Raw genomic sequence first — 14,125 nt, 5'->3', positions numbered from 1 at the left:
ACGTCTCCTAAATAGGCTATATCTTCAGGGTTGGGGAACAAGGAGATTCATGGTACCACTAAACTGTTCTTGTTCTTCCTGCCTTCCCCCCTTTCACTTCTCAAAATGCTTTTTCTCCCTTCCCTTCTTTTAATGTAGAGACAAAGGAGCTTTATATGGTGAGTAGGAAAAAGGTAAGAATAAAGGTGGCCATTTGTGAATCTAAGTTGAGTAATATAGGCGAGACTACCAAATTGTCATACATTCATATGTGTGCATGCTCTCTTCCCCTCTTTTCCTTTCTCTTTCATCCCCCATAGAAGATACTATGAACTTGGTATAACAAATTACCCAAAAGTAATAAATGCTCTCTTCCCCTCTTTTCCTCTCTCCTTCATCCCCCATAGAAGATACTATGAACTTGGTATAACAAATTACCCAAAAGTAATAAATGCTGCAAAAGCAGCCCCAGCAGCTGTGGGAAGAAAGGTAAAGGAAGAGATTATAAAAGAAAGACCATAATAAATCCTCCTGCCATTTTCCCCATTTCTATATCACCTAAAGATTTGGATTCAGCAACTCAAGTCCTTATAATTCACTTGTCAATATGTAATTCACAGTTTAAACTAAATTTTCCTCTCTGGCTTTTGAAATGTTCATAGCTACTGTTTACTAAGGGGTTTTATTCATTACAAATGGACCTAGCCTATTTAGTTTATTAACCTTAATATTAATGAAATGTGGATGCTAACTCCAGTTAAAAGGGTAGGATGGTAGAGCAAAAGGAGAAAGGACCCTGAAGTTAAGACGGGCCTGGGTTGAACTCTTTACTATGCCTTTTACTAGCTGCATGACCCTGAATAGGCTGATTTTTTTAAGCTTCAGCATTATTATCTCCAAAATGGGGATAAAAGATACTTATCTGGCTCTGTTGTTTCAAGAGGCTTAAATAAGATACATACATGAAAGAATGTAGTATAGTGTTATACACACACACACACACACACACACACACATAATGGGTACTCAGTAAAGACTGACATGTTTGGCAGTAAGGAGACTGGAGACTGGGAGGAAAGAGAGAAGTGGATCAGAATTGAAAACTTTTTTGTAGTTCTTAGTAATAACTGTCTTACTTATCTCTGTAGTACCAAAGACTGGTACAATGCCTGACAGAGCATAACCGTTTGTAAAATTTTGTTGAATTATTACAGTCTGCTTATCCATATATAATAAAACCCTAATTCTGCCACAGGTATAGAATATGCACCTTAGAAAGGTAGCAGAATAGAGGGTGAGTTAGAGGGGAACAAGACTTAAGGCATGGAGACCAGTTAAGATGCTAGTCTTGTATGTCTAGACAAAAAACAAATGGAGCCCTGAACTAAGCCAGGATGGTAGGAATGAAGAGATGGGAATGTAGAGAAGAAATACCAAGGAGGGAAAGTCTGTAGGACTTAAATATAGAGCGAGTGGAAGAGAGGAGCTGTGATGACTCTTGTTCAGGTTTCTTCTGGCTTGGGTGACTGGCTGGTGGCTGAGACAGAAGAATGAAAGGAAACGGAACAGGGTGGCAGTGGGGAGGGGCAGTGAGAGAGGAGGGGGAATGGTTAGTTTTGGACAGGTTGAGTTTGCAGTGCCTACTGAACTTAAAAGAAAATGCACCTAGTAAGCAGGTGGATCTAGGCATGGAGCTCAAGATAGAGATAAGATCTAGGAGTCATTAGCATAAGAAATTAGAAGGACAGAAAGCCAAGAGTGAGCCATGGGGACCCTGAAATTTAGGGAATGAGTACAGGAAGAGGAGCTACAAAAACCAAGGAAGGATAGACTGTAAATGGAGCATGAAGAAATGGAAGTGGTGTATTGCTAGAGAGGGATGTAAAATTGTGGTAGAGACCTAATACCTGGGTTTTGTAGGTATTTTATTTGTGTTTGTAGTCACATATCATTTTAATAAGGCTTTGTAATCCAGATGAAGAGAAATCAACATTGACACTCTTCCGTTCTATGTAATAGCCTTTACAATGTCTTTTGATTTAGTCTCTTTTTTAAAAAAATTCTACTTCCAAATGTGAGTTTAAGCTCTGAAACTTTCCAAAACATTTTTATTACTAGTCTATAGTTTCTAGTACATTTCTAGTACATGTAATTTCAAAGGCAAGATCTATGTTTCAGCTTTGTATCTTCAATAGCCTTTGTCTTAAAATCCATAGTAGATGGCATGATTAAATTGACAAAATCCTTGTTATTTCTCGTGATCTGTGGACCAGCAGCTTGGTATCCTTGGAAGTTTGTTAGAAAAGCAATATCTTGGCCCACCCCACATTTGCTAAATCAGAATCAGCATTTTAAATAAGATCTTCAGGTGATTCTCATAGGTACACAACACATACTTCCTGACTGAATAATTAATGAACCAATTGTATTGTTCTTATTTCTAGCCTATCTCCAACTTTAGCCCATGTTTTACCTTGTTCAAATTATTCTAAAATAATGGTTATTATGTGAATTCTGCTTTTTAAAAAAGTTTAAAATTTAAGTGAGTTGGGTAGTTCTGCATGGATTGCAAAGCCTTAAATTTCTACCAAATTGACCTCCATTATCCTTCTACCTGAACCTCTTGTTCTGACCAATCTGGCCTGACCTGTAGCTGTTTATTTCTACTTCTCTACTTTATTTTCTATATCTCTATTTTTTGTTCATTCCATGTTTCCTACTTGATTAATACACTCTTTTTCTAACTATACAAATTCTATTCATCCTTCATGTTTTAACTAACATTGCACCTTTATAAAACTCTGACCATTCTAGCGCATAGTGATGATTCTCTTCTGACATATTTATAGTTATTATCTTGTCTTCATAATGATAGCAAAGAATTGTAGATTGTTAATTTCAAGACTTAGCTTCCATTTTCACCTCTGCCACCAACTTGTATAATGCTGAGCAAGTTCATTTAACATCTCTGGGTTTCAAAATTTGTCTTGAAAAAAACCCAAACAAACGACTAGGAACCCCAAGAGTATTGTGTTCCACGTGCTGTGAGAAACTATATCTTACAGAATATATTTTAATATACACAAAATATTTATAAGTGAATGCTTTAAAATATAGTTGTTAACTCTCAGGTATTTGAAGCATCCTTCCCGTAATCTCCACGGTACTCTCTTTTTAAATGAAATGTAGAATAAGCAAAGGTAAAATTTAGCTCAATTTAATCCAAATAAGTTACAGAGTCTTAATCTTCAATTTTAACATTTATCATTAAAATTATGTTGGTGATAAGAATAAGAGCTGAGAAGTAGAATCACCGAATTTAAAAACCAGACACCAATCTTTCTTTAAATACAAGAATAGAGCTCTTACTCCCTATTCTTATCTGTCATAGCTGAGCAGGGGTTCTGGGCTTACTGACATTCTTGAGCTATTTCTCTCCCTGCTTTACACAAAGTGTAGTTTCTCCCATGACCCTCGTGTTTCCCTGGAAAGCTTCACAGAGAGGCTTCTGTATAACATTTGCTTTCATTAGCAAAAGGCTACATAGGAAGGAGAAGAATGAAAAGGGAGGCAATCTTCACAGAGTATCAACAGGCTGCAGATTAAATGTACCTTGTTTCCTTTGCTAAACTCCAACATAGATTTCCATTAGAACAGTTATAAATTCTTTCCACCCCGCATTCTATCTCCGCATTCCAACCATTTACTCTGGGCCTCTTCAATATAGCACTCTCACTGAGAAAGTCTAGATTTGCATTGTTGTATTTTTAAAAAATTGTTCTCAGTTTTATGGAAGATATTTCCATCTGAGAAAAGAGTATACACTAGAGATTTTCATACTCTCAGAATTGTCTACATATTGTTATCATTTTATTGTTCTTTATATGCTGTTTTCAAGGTACATTTTGGAGTTATATGTAATATCAATATTAATTATTAGTAAAGGTCTACCGCAACTCAACAGACAAGTAAATATTAGCATATCAGCATAAGAGGCTTTCAATGGTATACTGGCAGCATAGATAGTATATGAAGCAAGCATTTTTTTTATACAAAAGTACAAAAATAGGAGTAGACAGAATTATAGTCCAGAACAGCTTAACGTAAAAATGAAAAACAAACAAACAACAAGCTTCTTTTACCTTATAATATTCCTTAGAGCTCATTAACGCACTTGAAGGCAGAACCAGAGCCAGTTGTGGGTGGGAAACAAATCCTAAATGATCTGGTAAGTTGTTCTCTAGAGTTTCAGGATCTGCTCTGTGCTTTTGGAACTCTTGGGTTCCTCTTACCTCCTTTGGGAAGTTAATTTTTGTCCTCTTTAAAGGTGTATCTACGGATAACTTTTAGGTTTATATGAAAGGACAGGTTATTGGTGGTCAGGCCCAAATTCAAATAAATGCCCCCCCCCCTTTTTTTCCAGTGGGTTCTTTCTACTTCCTTCCAAGGGCTAGGGAGCCTGGGTCAGGGTGATACTAAGCAGCCTGTGACATTGTCTTCATGAGCATGGGTTCTAAGTTGGCTGGCTACTTAGCTATGGGCTTCTCTAGAGCTAAGTATCTGGGTAAATACAAATGGTGAAGATTTTAAAAAGAATGACATTTGAAAGTATATCTAACAGCTTCTATTCCAATATCCTCAGAGAAAGAAAAAAACAAGGAGGAAAGAAGAGGACTTTAAAAAGTGAAAGGACATAAAAGTGACTCCCTTTCATGTTATTGGTAGGATGCTGTGTCCAAGGTTTGGATTATGCTGTGTCCAGGTTGGGCTTACGCTGGGGTATAGGTGTTAGAGCATATCTTGTGAAATGGTAAGGCAGAGCCTCTTCAAAAGCACATTTGCTGGGAAATTCCTACCTTGTCCTGGGGAAGAAGGATCCAGACATAATGAGCTTTATTCAGTTACAAGGTGGTGATAAAGGAAAGGGGCAATTATGGGGGACAGATACATCATGCTATCTGTCACTCAGATTTGTCTCCCAGCTCTATCTCCACCAGGCTGATGTTTGAGTATTATTAAAAGCAGGCATGCCTCTTGTGAACTGGAAATCCTGGTGAGAGAGGGCTGAGTAGCAATGTCACATGGTAGTGGGATGCTCAGAAAGAGCAGACTTGCTCTTGATCACATGTGAAAATCTGTTGGAAGTTCATATAAATCCTTGGGGAATTTAGCAAAGGGCTGAGTTAATTTAGAATATAGGGTAATATGCTCTTAGAGACGGGCAATTCTAGTCAATGTGCCTCCATTTGGAAGGCAGCTATGCTCACCACTATACCACCAACGCAATGTGCCTCCATTTGTACTTACAAGTGGGTGAAGGCTACAGAAACTTGGGTTACATAAGATACAAAAAAATCAATATGAAAGTCCTAGAAAACAATTGTACTTAAACTGCAAAGGAGCAGTTAGTGAAAATTTTAACATTCTTTATCTTCTTACTCATGTCTTTCCTGCCTTTCTTGAAACAAGTGAGTGTGAATAGGAATAATACCATCACCATTAATTCCATTAGAATAAAGCCAATGCTATAAAAAAAAAATCCTTGGAAACTTAACATACCTATAGGAGAACAAAAATATTTCTCCTGTTGTAATAGACACTCCAGGACAATGTCTATCCCAAAAAGGCACAGACATGTTCATAATTCTTTGGCTTCTGAAGAATGAGATTAGTGAAAATTATGGTATTAAATTTCTCTTTAACAACAATCCCACCTAGTTAATACTCCCAAAATTCAAATGTGTACAATAACAACTTCCAAATAAAATCCAATACTTACTTGTCTCCCACAATTCCCAAGTTGATTGTGGGGTAACCATGTTCCTGAATTGTTGCTAAGAGGGTTGAACGATTGCTGTCTCGAATCTTTCCTGGTAAGAGGTCATCTTCGGGATTTAGCAGCTACAAAGCCAAAAAAAACACCACAAATTATTCTCTTAGGATGGTGTTGCCTATGGTTGATGGAAAAGAAATAGATCTAGTAAGCAGAGTTTACCTTATCTAACATCTACTACAGTATCTGGCACATAGAAGATACATGCCCAAAGGATCTCTGAATAAATATTGAGAGTATAGGAGATTGAAAAAAACATTCTTCCAGAATTACAAAGCATGCAGAAATTTAAATGGTGACTAAACAGCAGGCCAAATATCACACCTGCTTTGGCTACAGTTTGACAATAGTGCTCTGTAGAGATTGGCCTTCCCAGTGGTTGCTCACCAGGATGAACTAAATAAAACAACTTCCTTTATCCCTCCCAGTATTATTTTCCAGTTTGTCTTTCACTGAGAACATCTGAGGTAGAGACTGTGTGACATGATATTCTCAAGTACGAAGAGAATGACTGTTAATATTTTGTTTCAAGCTTTTTGATCTCTTCTGAAGTGAGATCAACAGTACCAAAGAAGTTGAACTTATTTGAAGGAGAGGGAGACAGGTGTCTTGTATCTTTATTAGCAAATTTACACAAATAATACTTAACTAGACATATGCACAATTATTCCATGACTCTGAATTGAGTCACTCTTTAGAGATTTAATATCTACCATTATATGTCTAAGAAAAAAATTATTAGAAGCTTATTCTATGTTAGGATGTTCCAGTGAGGCAGTGTGGTATAGTAGGAAGAGCTTGGGATTCAGACAAGATTCAAATTCAAGTTACCCAAACACATTATGCCTAATGTTCTCGATTATAACATATAGTAATAATAACTATCTTGAAAAGTAGTTGTCAGGATTGACTGAGGTAATGAACACTCAGTTAATATGGGTAGATATATAATAAATATGATTCTCTTCCTAAAGAGCACATATTTTACCCCATTTGTTCTCATATTTTACTCCTAGATGCTAGTACAGATAGAATTAGTCTATAGTGTGAATACAGATTTAGATTAGGTTATAAAATACTTAAGAGTAGGGGTCCTTAACACATGCAGACTTTACCAAAATGCAACTTTAATTTATACATCAATTTCAAGATGGACTTTGATTTCAGAAATATAAAATGAAAAACAGTACATCTTGGAAGTGAGGAAATCTGGAATATTATCTTAGGAGGTTGAAGGCAAGCCTGCACATTTTAGATACTTAGGCTGTTAATATGACCAATACTCAGGGCTTCATATCTCAGTTCTCCCAAACAATAACCTCTAGCCGTTCAATCTTCCTTCTGACTCAGTGGTGATACCATGTGGCAGGACCTTTGGCTTTACACTGGAAAAGTAGTAGCTTTGCAACCAACTGTCCCCTTAAAATAGTAGAGAAAAACTGATCATCTTATTCAGTGTCACTCGGGAGTCTTCCCTTCAAATACTGCATTAATTTAACTTAATCAGATGCCATGTGACTGACAGAGCTTAGAAAATTGCTACTGCAGTGCTAATATAGATTAATTTTCTGATCTTAATTAACACACAGTTATTGAAGTCATTATAATTTTATAAAGGCAAAGGCTTACAGCTCTTTAACTCCATTAATTAGGCAAATTGCTTCAGAAAGAAAACTGTGTGGTTTTTTTTTTTTTTTTCCACAGAAGGGTACTGACCATCAACTAAATAAGAGTCCCTCTTATTAGGGTGTTTTCTTTGACATTCACATTCCTTTCTGTTATTTGCTGCAAACAGTTCTAGAAATAACAGAACAGTTAAAGATCATTGGAGAACTAGTTATTTATATGTAACACTGACATCATGAAATAATACCTGGTTAAATGAGGGTGTGGGATTTACGGTGCATTTTAAGTATTTTCAAAGAAAACAAACAATTGGATGGGAGTATAAGTCCGAATACAGAATAAATTCACAATATTTCCTTTTAAAACTTAATCTTATTTTCTGGTATCCTATATTTCTGGTCATCTTTGGAATGATGCCTGAAACTTGTCACAGTTAAAATACAAAAGAAAGAAAAATACAAAGTAAAAAAACATATAAACAATCATCTCCATACCTTGTTACTTTCCTGTCTACCATATATTAAATTTCAATTTCTTGTTTCTGTTTTTATCAATGGTGCCACTGCTTTCACACATTAAACCTTTGATTCTTTTTATTTCCCTTTGTAGTTCACTATCTTCCCAAAGATTACAATCCTTAAGAACATCCTAATATATCTCCTCCTTGACCCTATGTTTTCAGTCACGTTCTTACCAAGGCCCCCCCTTACATTCAGTATGTCTGAATGTTTGCAAATCCTTATAATTGGTTATCTTGCCTACAAAGTCTTTCCTTCTGAGAAATAAAACAGAAACATCAATTTGCAAAACTGTACTATTATTTGCATAACAGATAAACTGTACCAAACTATGAAATATAACTCAAACAACTATCTTAAGTCAAATTGTTTTAACACAAACTTGTTTAGATTTATATGCTCCAAGAACAAGGACAAATTGAGACCATGATAACTCTACATGAACTCAAGTGCTCCAAAGATAAGACTGTTTCAGCGACTCACCCATTTTACAAATCTGATCAGTCTCTGCCTAGACCTTACTTACTAACTTCTACCTTAAAACCACCCCCAGTTCTCATGACCAACTTCAGTTCTCAAACTCCTGTAACTGTCCTGTAATTTCCTCCTTTTGGGACATTACCAGGACTGTGCCACAGTGATACTCTCCCTTGCTCAGAAATGTTAATATACACCGCTTTATATGATCAACAGGTTTCCCTGATGGTCGTTGTATTAAGACTTTGATAGTCATGTAGGTCCCCCTAAGACTTAGTTAGGCAAGAACGCTTTCTACCAGTTCTCATATTGGTTACATTGCACCTCATGAAGGTCTCTTGAGTCTCGTTGCTCTGTAGATTCTTTGTCTATGATGGTAAGTCCAGCACTTGCTTAAAGTCTAATCCTTTCTTGTTGAGCTTCCAAAGCTAGTTGATATCAATTTTGTTTTTTGTAAGAATAAGGTTACAAGGACTTTTTGGTTATCTAATCCAATTTGTATAAATTTTTGTTTTCCTTGTAGAGGTGCTAAATAAAGCATTGATTTGATACTAATCATCCTATTTGTCAGCAAAAAGGATGTAGTTTATTTGGCTACATTGTTGTGTGTCTGTAAGAACTTTTCTTTATGTTTGAAAAACTGGCTTTGGAAGCCATCTCTACCTCTTCCCGCTGATTTTTAGGGTCACCTGTTAGGGATTCAACCTTAGTGCTAAGGACTTTAGACATAATACATAAGCAATATTTTCCCTTTTGACTGACCTTAGCTAATGAATTCATGGGTTCATCTAATAATAAACTTGTGCCACCTCCTGGCATAACTCTAGCTTGTTTTATTTTTCTCGCATTTATCTTTCTAAAAAGTATAAACTTGGGGTGCCTGGGTGGCTGGATCAGATCTTAGTCTCACGGTTTTGAGTTTGAATCCCATGCTGGGCTCTACACTGGGCGTGGGGCCTACTTAAAAATAAATAAATAAATAGCACAAATTCATCAAGAACAATTTGGAATTCCAGTGGTCATTTTGGGGTACATATGACATGACCACATCTATTCACTTAAAAGCATGTTGAGAACAAAGGGGAATACATTTATGAATATTCAATACAGATTAGCATTTTTATTGTGCCAAGCTTCAAAATAAAGTTTAAATAAAAATGTAAAAAATTTAAAATTTTTTTGGGGCGCCTGGGTGGCTCAGTCGTTAAGCGTCTGCCTTCAGCTCAGGTCATGTTCCCAGGGTCCTGGGATCGAGCCCCGCATCGGGCTCTCCGCTCCGCGGGGAAGCCTGCTTCTCCCTCTCCCACTCCCCCTGCTTGTGTTCCCTCTCTTGCTGTGTCTCTCTCTGTCAAATAAATAAAATCTTAAAAAAAAAAAAAAAAAAAATTTAAAATTTTTTTGTTTAACCCTCATGAGGAGGTTCTCTGTCTCCTTTCTAGAAGAGAAATCACTATGGACTCTGAGAAACAAACTGAGGGTTCGGGGGGGGGGATGGGTTAGCTTGGTGATGGGTATTAAAAGAGGGCACGTACTGCATGGAGCACTGGGCATTATATGCAAACAATGAATCATGGAACACTACATCAAAAACTAATGATGTAATGTATGGTGATTAACATAACATAATAAAAAAAAAACCAAAAAAAAAAAAAGAAATCACTTAGTTTATTTTAAGAAACATCCTTCTTTGTTTCTGTTCTTCAGGAATTTAATCCTGTGGTCTTGATTGAATTACCAAAGGTCCTAAAATTGGCTCTAATGACTCACTTTCCCTTTTTTAGGTTTTGAAATGGGTTTGTCTGCATCTAAGACCTTTTCTCTCTTTGCAAAGGGAGGATAATTAGACTTTTATAGTGGTTAGTAACTCTTTCCATATCCCTTGCAAGCAGCTCCCTTATACATTCCTACTTTTCTTTCTCCCATTTCTAGAAAACTCAATTCACTAATTGATCAAAAACCAATTCTAGTCATTATGGACACACCTTAGAAATACGCAGATTAAAAAAAAAATACTCAGACAGTCCAGATAAACAGATTTAACACAAAGAGAGGGGCAAAAAGTCAGATTATAACCTCTAATGGAGCATGTTCTTACTCTAAATAGCTTTTGATTAAACTCTGGGAAAAAAAGTTTTAATTGAGAGTTAAACTAATTGCCTTGGTTACTGGGTTATAAGAAAAAAGAACATTTGGACCTTCCAAACATAATTTAAGAATCTGGTTTATAAATACAGAGGTTTACAAATTGTATTTGAAAAAAGTCCACATTCTATTTCTATTATGATGACTTTTTGTACAAATTAGACTGATTTGATAATCTTGGTTTAAAAACTGTCTTGACTTTAATAGTATGTAAGAAATTATACTAGAACAATATTCTAGTCTAATTTTAATCTTCTCAATTTCCTTTCCTGGTTTTGCTACAAGATAGCAAAATTTGTGTTCATCTAAGTCTGAGAATGATGATATGGAATGTGTCTATGAAAAGAGGCTGATGAGGTCCAAGACATGCTACCCCAAAATATGGCAACTGTTACACTGGATGTTTCAAGCTGAACGAATTTGAGAAATGGCATGTGTAGGAAGGACTTTCTGATCTCCTTAAGCAGGTCATAAAACCCTCATGTGAGAGGTGCCCTCCCTATGCCTGGAGGAAAGGAGCATTCTTATCTCTGAAGATGAAGGGACTCAGAGGAATCTGAATGAACAAGCCTTGCTGTTTCCCTCAGTTTACTATACTTTCCTCATACCCTTTATCCTATTATCTTTTTCCATGACTTTCCACTCATCAAACCTAATATAAAAAGGCTGGTGTTTAACATTTCTTCAGGTCTTCATTTTCTTATGAAGGCTCTTATGTCACATAAAACTTATATTAAATAAATGTGTATGTCTTTTCTCTTGCTAATCTGTCTTTTGTTATAGGGGTAACAAAATTTAGAACTTGAGACATTAAAGGCTTGAGGAAAAAAAATTTTTTTCCTCCCCTACAAGATGAATTATTTTTTTGAAGATTTATTTATTTATTTTAGAGAGAGAGCAAGAGAGCGAGAGAGCGAGAGCATGCAAGCATGAGCAGGGGGAGGGGAAGGAGAGGGAGAGAGAGAATCCAAGCAGACTCCCCACTGGCATGGAGCCCAGTGTGGGGTTCAATCTCACAATCATGACCTGAGCCTAAACCAAGAGTCAGACGCTTAACCAACTGAGCCACCCAGGTGCCCCAATAAATAAATCTATAAAGAAAAATTGTTTTAACACCAGCTCATTCAGAACTGTAATTATATATTCACAGAAAGTTATGCAAATAGTACAGAGAGGTCTCAGTACCCTTCACCCAGTTTTCTCAATGGTTACATTTTATATAACTATAGAATAATATTAAGACCAGGAAACTGACATTGGTATAAGGTATATGTATACTTCTTTTTCCACCTCAACACATATGTAGATTTCTGTAACCTGCCACCTCAAATCAAGACACAGGACTTTCATCACCTCAAAGATATATCCCTCATGCTATCCCTTTATAGTCACATTCTCCCTCCTCTCCATCCCTAACCTATGGGAACCACTAATACATTTTCCATCTTTATAATTTTGTCATTTTAAGAATGTTATATAAATGGAATCATATAATGTGTAAACTTTTAAGATTTTTTTTTTTCCTCACTCAGCATAATACGATTGAGATCCATCCAGGTTGCTGCATGTAGCAACAGTTCATGTCTTTCTATTGCTGTTTCCAGTTTTGGGTATTACACATTAGGTAGACCACTTATATTTAATGTAATTATTGATATGTTAGGGCTTACATCTGCCATTTTACATTTTGTTTGTTCTTTTTTGTTTTATTTTTTCCTTTCCTTCTTTTTTTCCCCTTCCTCCGGATTACTTATTTTTTAGAATTCCACTTTGATTAACCTGTATTATTATTATTATTATTATTATTATTATTAAAGATCTATTTATTTATTTGAGAGAGAGAGAGAGAGAGCGAGTACACATGTGCAGGTGCGTGAGTGATGGGGGGGAGGGGCAGAGGTAGAGAGGGAATCCCAAAGCAGGCTCCTCGCTGAGTGCAAGCCCTACACACCTTGATACCAGGACCCTGAGACCATGACCTGAGCCAAAATCAAGAGCCAGCTGCTTAACTGACTGTGCCACTCAGGCACCCCTCACCTGTATTATTATTATTATTATTATTTTAAATTTTATTATCTTATGTTAATAACCATACAATATATCATTAGTTTTTGATGTGGTGACCCATGATCCATTGTTTTCGTATAACACCCAGTGCTCCATGCAGTACGTGCCCTCCTTATAATACCCATCACTGGGCTAACCAATCCCCCCCTCCCCTCCCCTCTAAAACCTTGTTTCTCAGAGTCCATAGTCTCTCATGGTTCATCTCTCCCATCGATTCCCTCCCCCTTCATTTTTCCCTTCCTTCTCCTGATGTCCTCCGTGCTATTCCTTATGTTCCACAAATAAGTGAAACCATATGATAATTGACTTTTTCTGCTTGACTTATTTCACTTAGCATAATCTCCTCTAGTCCCATCCATGTTGATGTAAAAGTTGCGTATTCATCCTTTCTGATGGCTGAGTAATATTCCAGTGTATGTATGGACCATATCTTCCTTATCCATTCATCTGTTGAAGGGCATCTCAGCTCTTTCCACAGTTTGGCTATTGCGGACATTGCTGCTATGAACATTGGGGCGCATATGGCCCTTCTTTTCACTACATCTGTGTCTTTGGGGTAAATACCCAGGAGTGCAATTGCTGGGTCATAGGGTAGCTCTATTTTTAAATTTTTGAGGAACCTCCACACTGTTTTCCAAAGTGGCTGTACCAACTTGCATTCCCACCAACAGTGTAAGAGGGTTCCCCTTTCTCCACAACCTCTCCAACATTTGTTGTTTCTTGCCCTGTCCATTTTTGCCATTCTAAATGGTGTAAGGTGGTATCTGAATGTGGTTTTGATTTGAATTTCCCTGATGGCTAATGATGATGAACATTTTTTCATGTGTCTGTTAGCCATTTGTATGTCTTCTTCAGAGAAGCATCTTTTCATATCTTCTGCCCATTTTTTGACTTGATTATTTGTTTTTTGGGTGTTGAGTTTGAGAAGTTCTTTATAATCTTGGATACTAGCCCTTTATCTGTAGTGTCATTTGCGAATATCTTCTCCCATTCTGTGGGTTGCCTCTTTGTTTTGTTGACTGTTTCCTTTGCTGTGCAGAAGCTTTTTATCTTGAGGAAGTCCCAAAAGTTCATTTTCCCTTTCATTTCAGTTGCCTTTGGAGATGTATCTTGAAAGAAGTTGCTGTGGCCGATGTCGAAGAGGTCACTGCCTATGTTCTCCTTTAGGATTTTGATGGATTCCTGTCTCACAATGAGGTCTTTCATCCATTTTGAGTTTATCTTTGTGTAGGGTGTTAGAGAATGACCGAGTTTCATTCTTCTGTATATAGCTGTCCGATTTTCCCAGCACCGTTTATTGAAGAGACTGTCTTTTTTCCATTGCATATTTTTTCCTGCTTTGTCGAAGATTATTTGACCATAGAGTTGAGGGTCCATATCTGGGTTCTCTATTCTGTTCCATTGGTCTATATGTCTGTTTTTGTGCCAATACCATGCTGTCTTGGTGATCACGGCTTTGTAATAGAGCTTGAAATCAGGCAAC

General features: G+C 36.7%; 1 protein-coding gene across 11 annotated transcripts in view; it reads right to left on the bottom strand.

The window, feature by feature from the left end:
• Positions 1–14,125, bottom strand: part of GPHN (gephyrin) — a 633,555-nt gene that overhangs the window by 51,789 nt on the left and 567,641 nt on the right. For all 11 annotated transcript variants that reach the window (XM_073895379.1, XM_073895381.1, XM_025869865.2 and 8 more), the window contains one exon: positions 5,759–5,880. In XM_073895379.1, the coding sequence (XP_073751480.1) occupies positions 5,759–5,880 (122 nt within the window). The remainder of the gene's footprint in view (positions 1–5,758; positions 5,881–14,125) is intronic.

Source organism: Callorhinus ursinus, unplaced genomic scaffold, assembly GCF_003265705.2.
Source record: "Callorhinus ursinus isolate GAN/ISIS: 27379988/994484 unplaced genomic scaffold, GSC_fseal_2.0 scaffold8, whole genome shotgun sequence".
Taxonomy (NCBI): domain Eukaryota; kingdom Metazoa; phylum Chordata; class Mammalia; order Carnivora; family Otariidae; genus Callorhinus; species Callorhinus ursinus.
The sequence above is the reverse complement of the archived record's forward strand: the minus strand, read 5'-3'. Positions and strand labels throughout refer to the sequence as shown.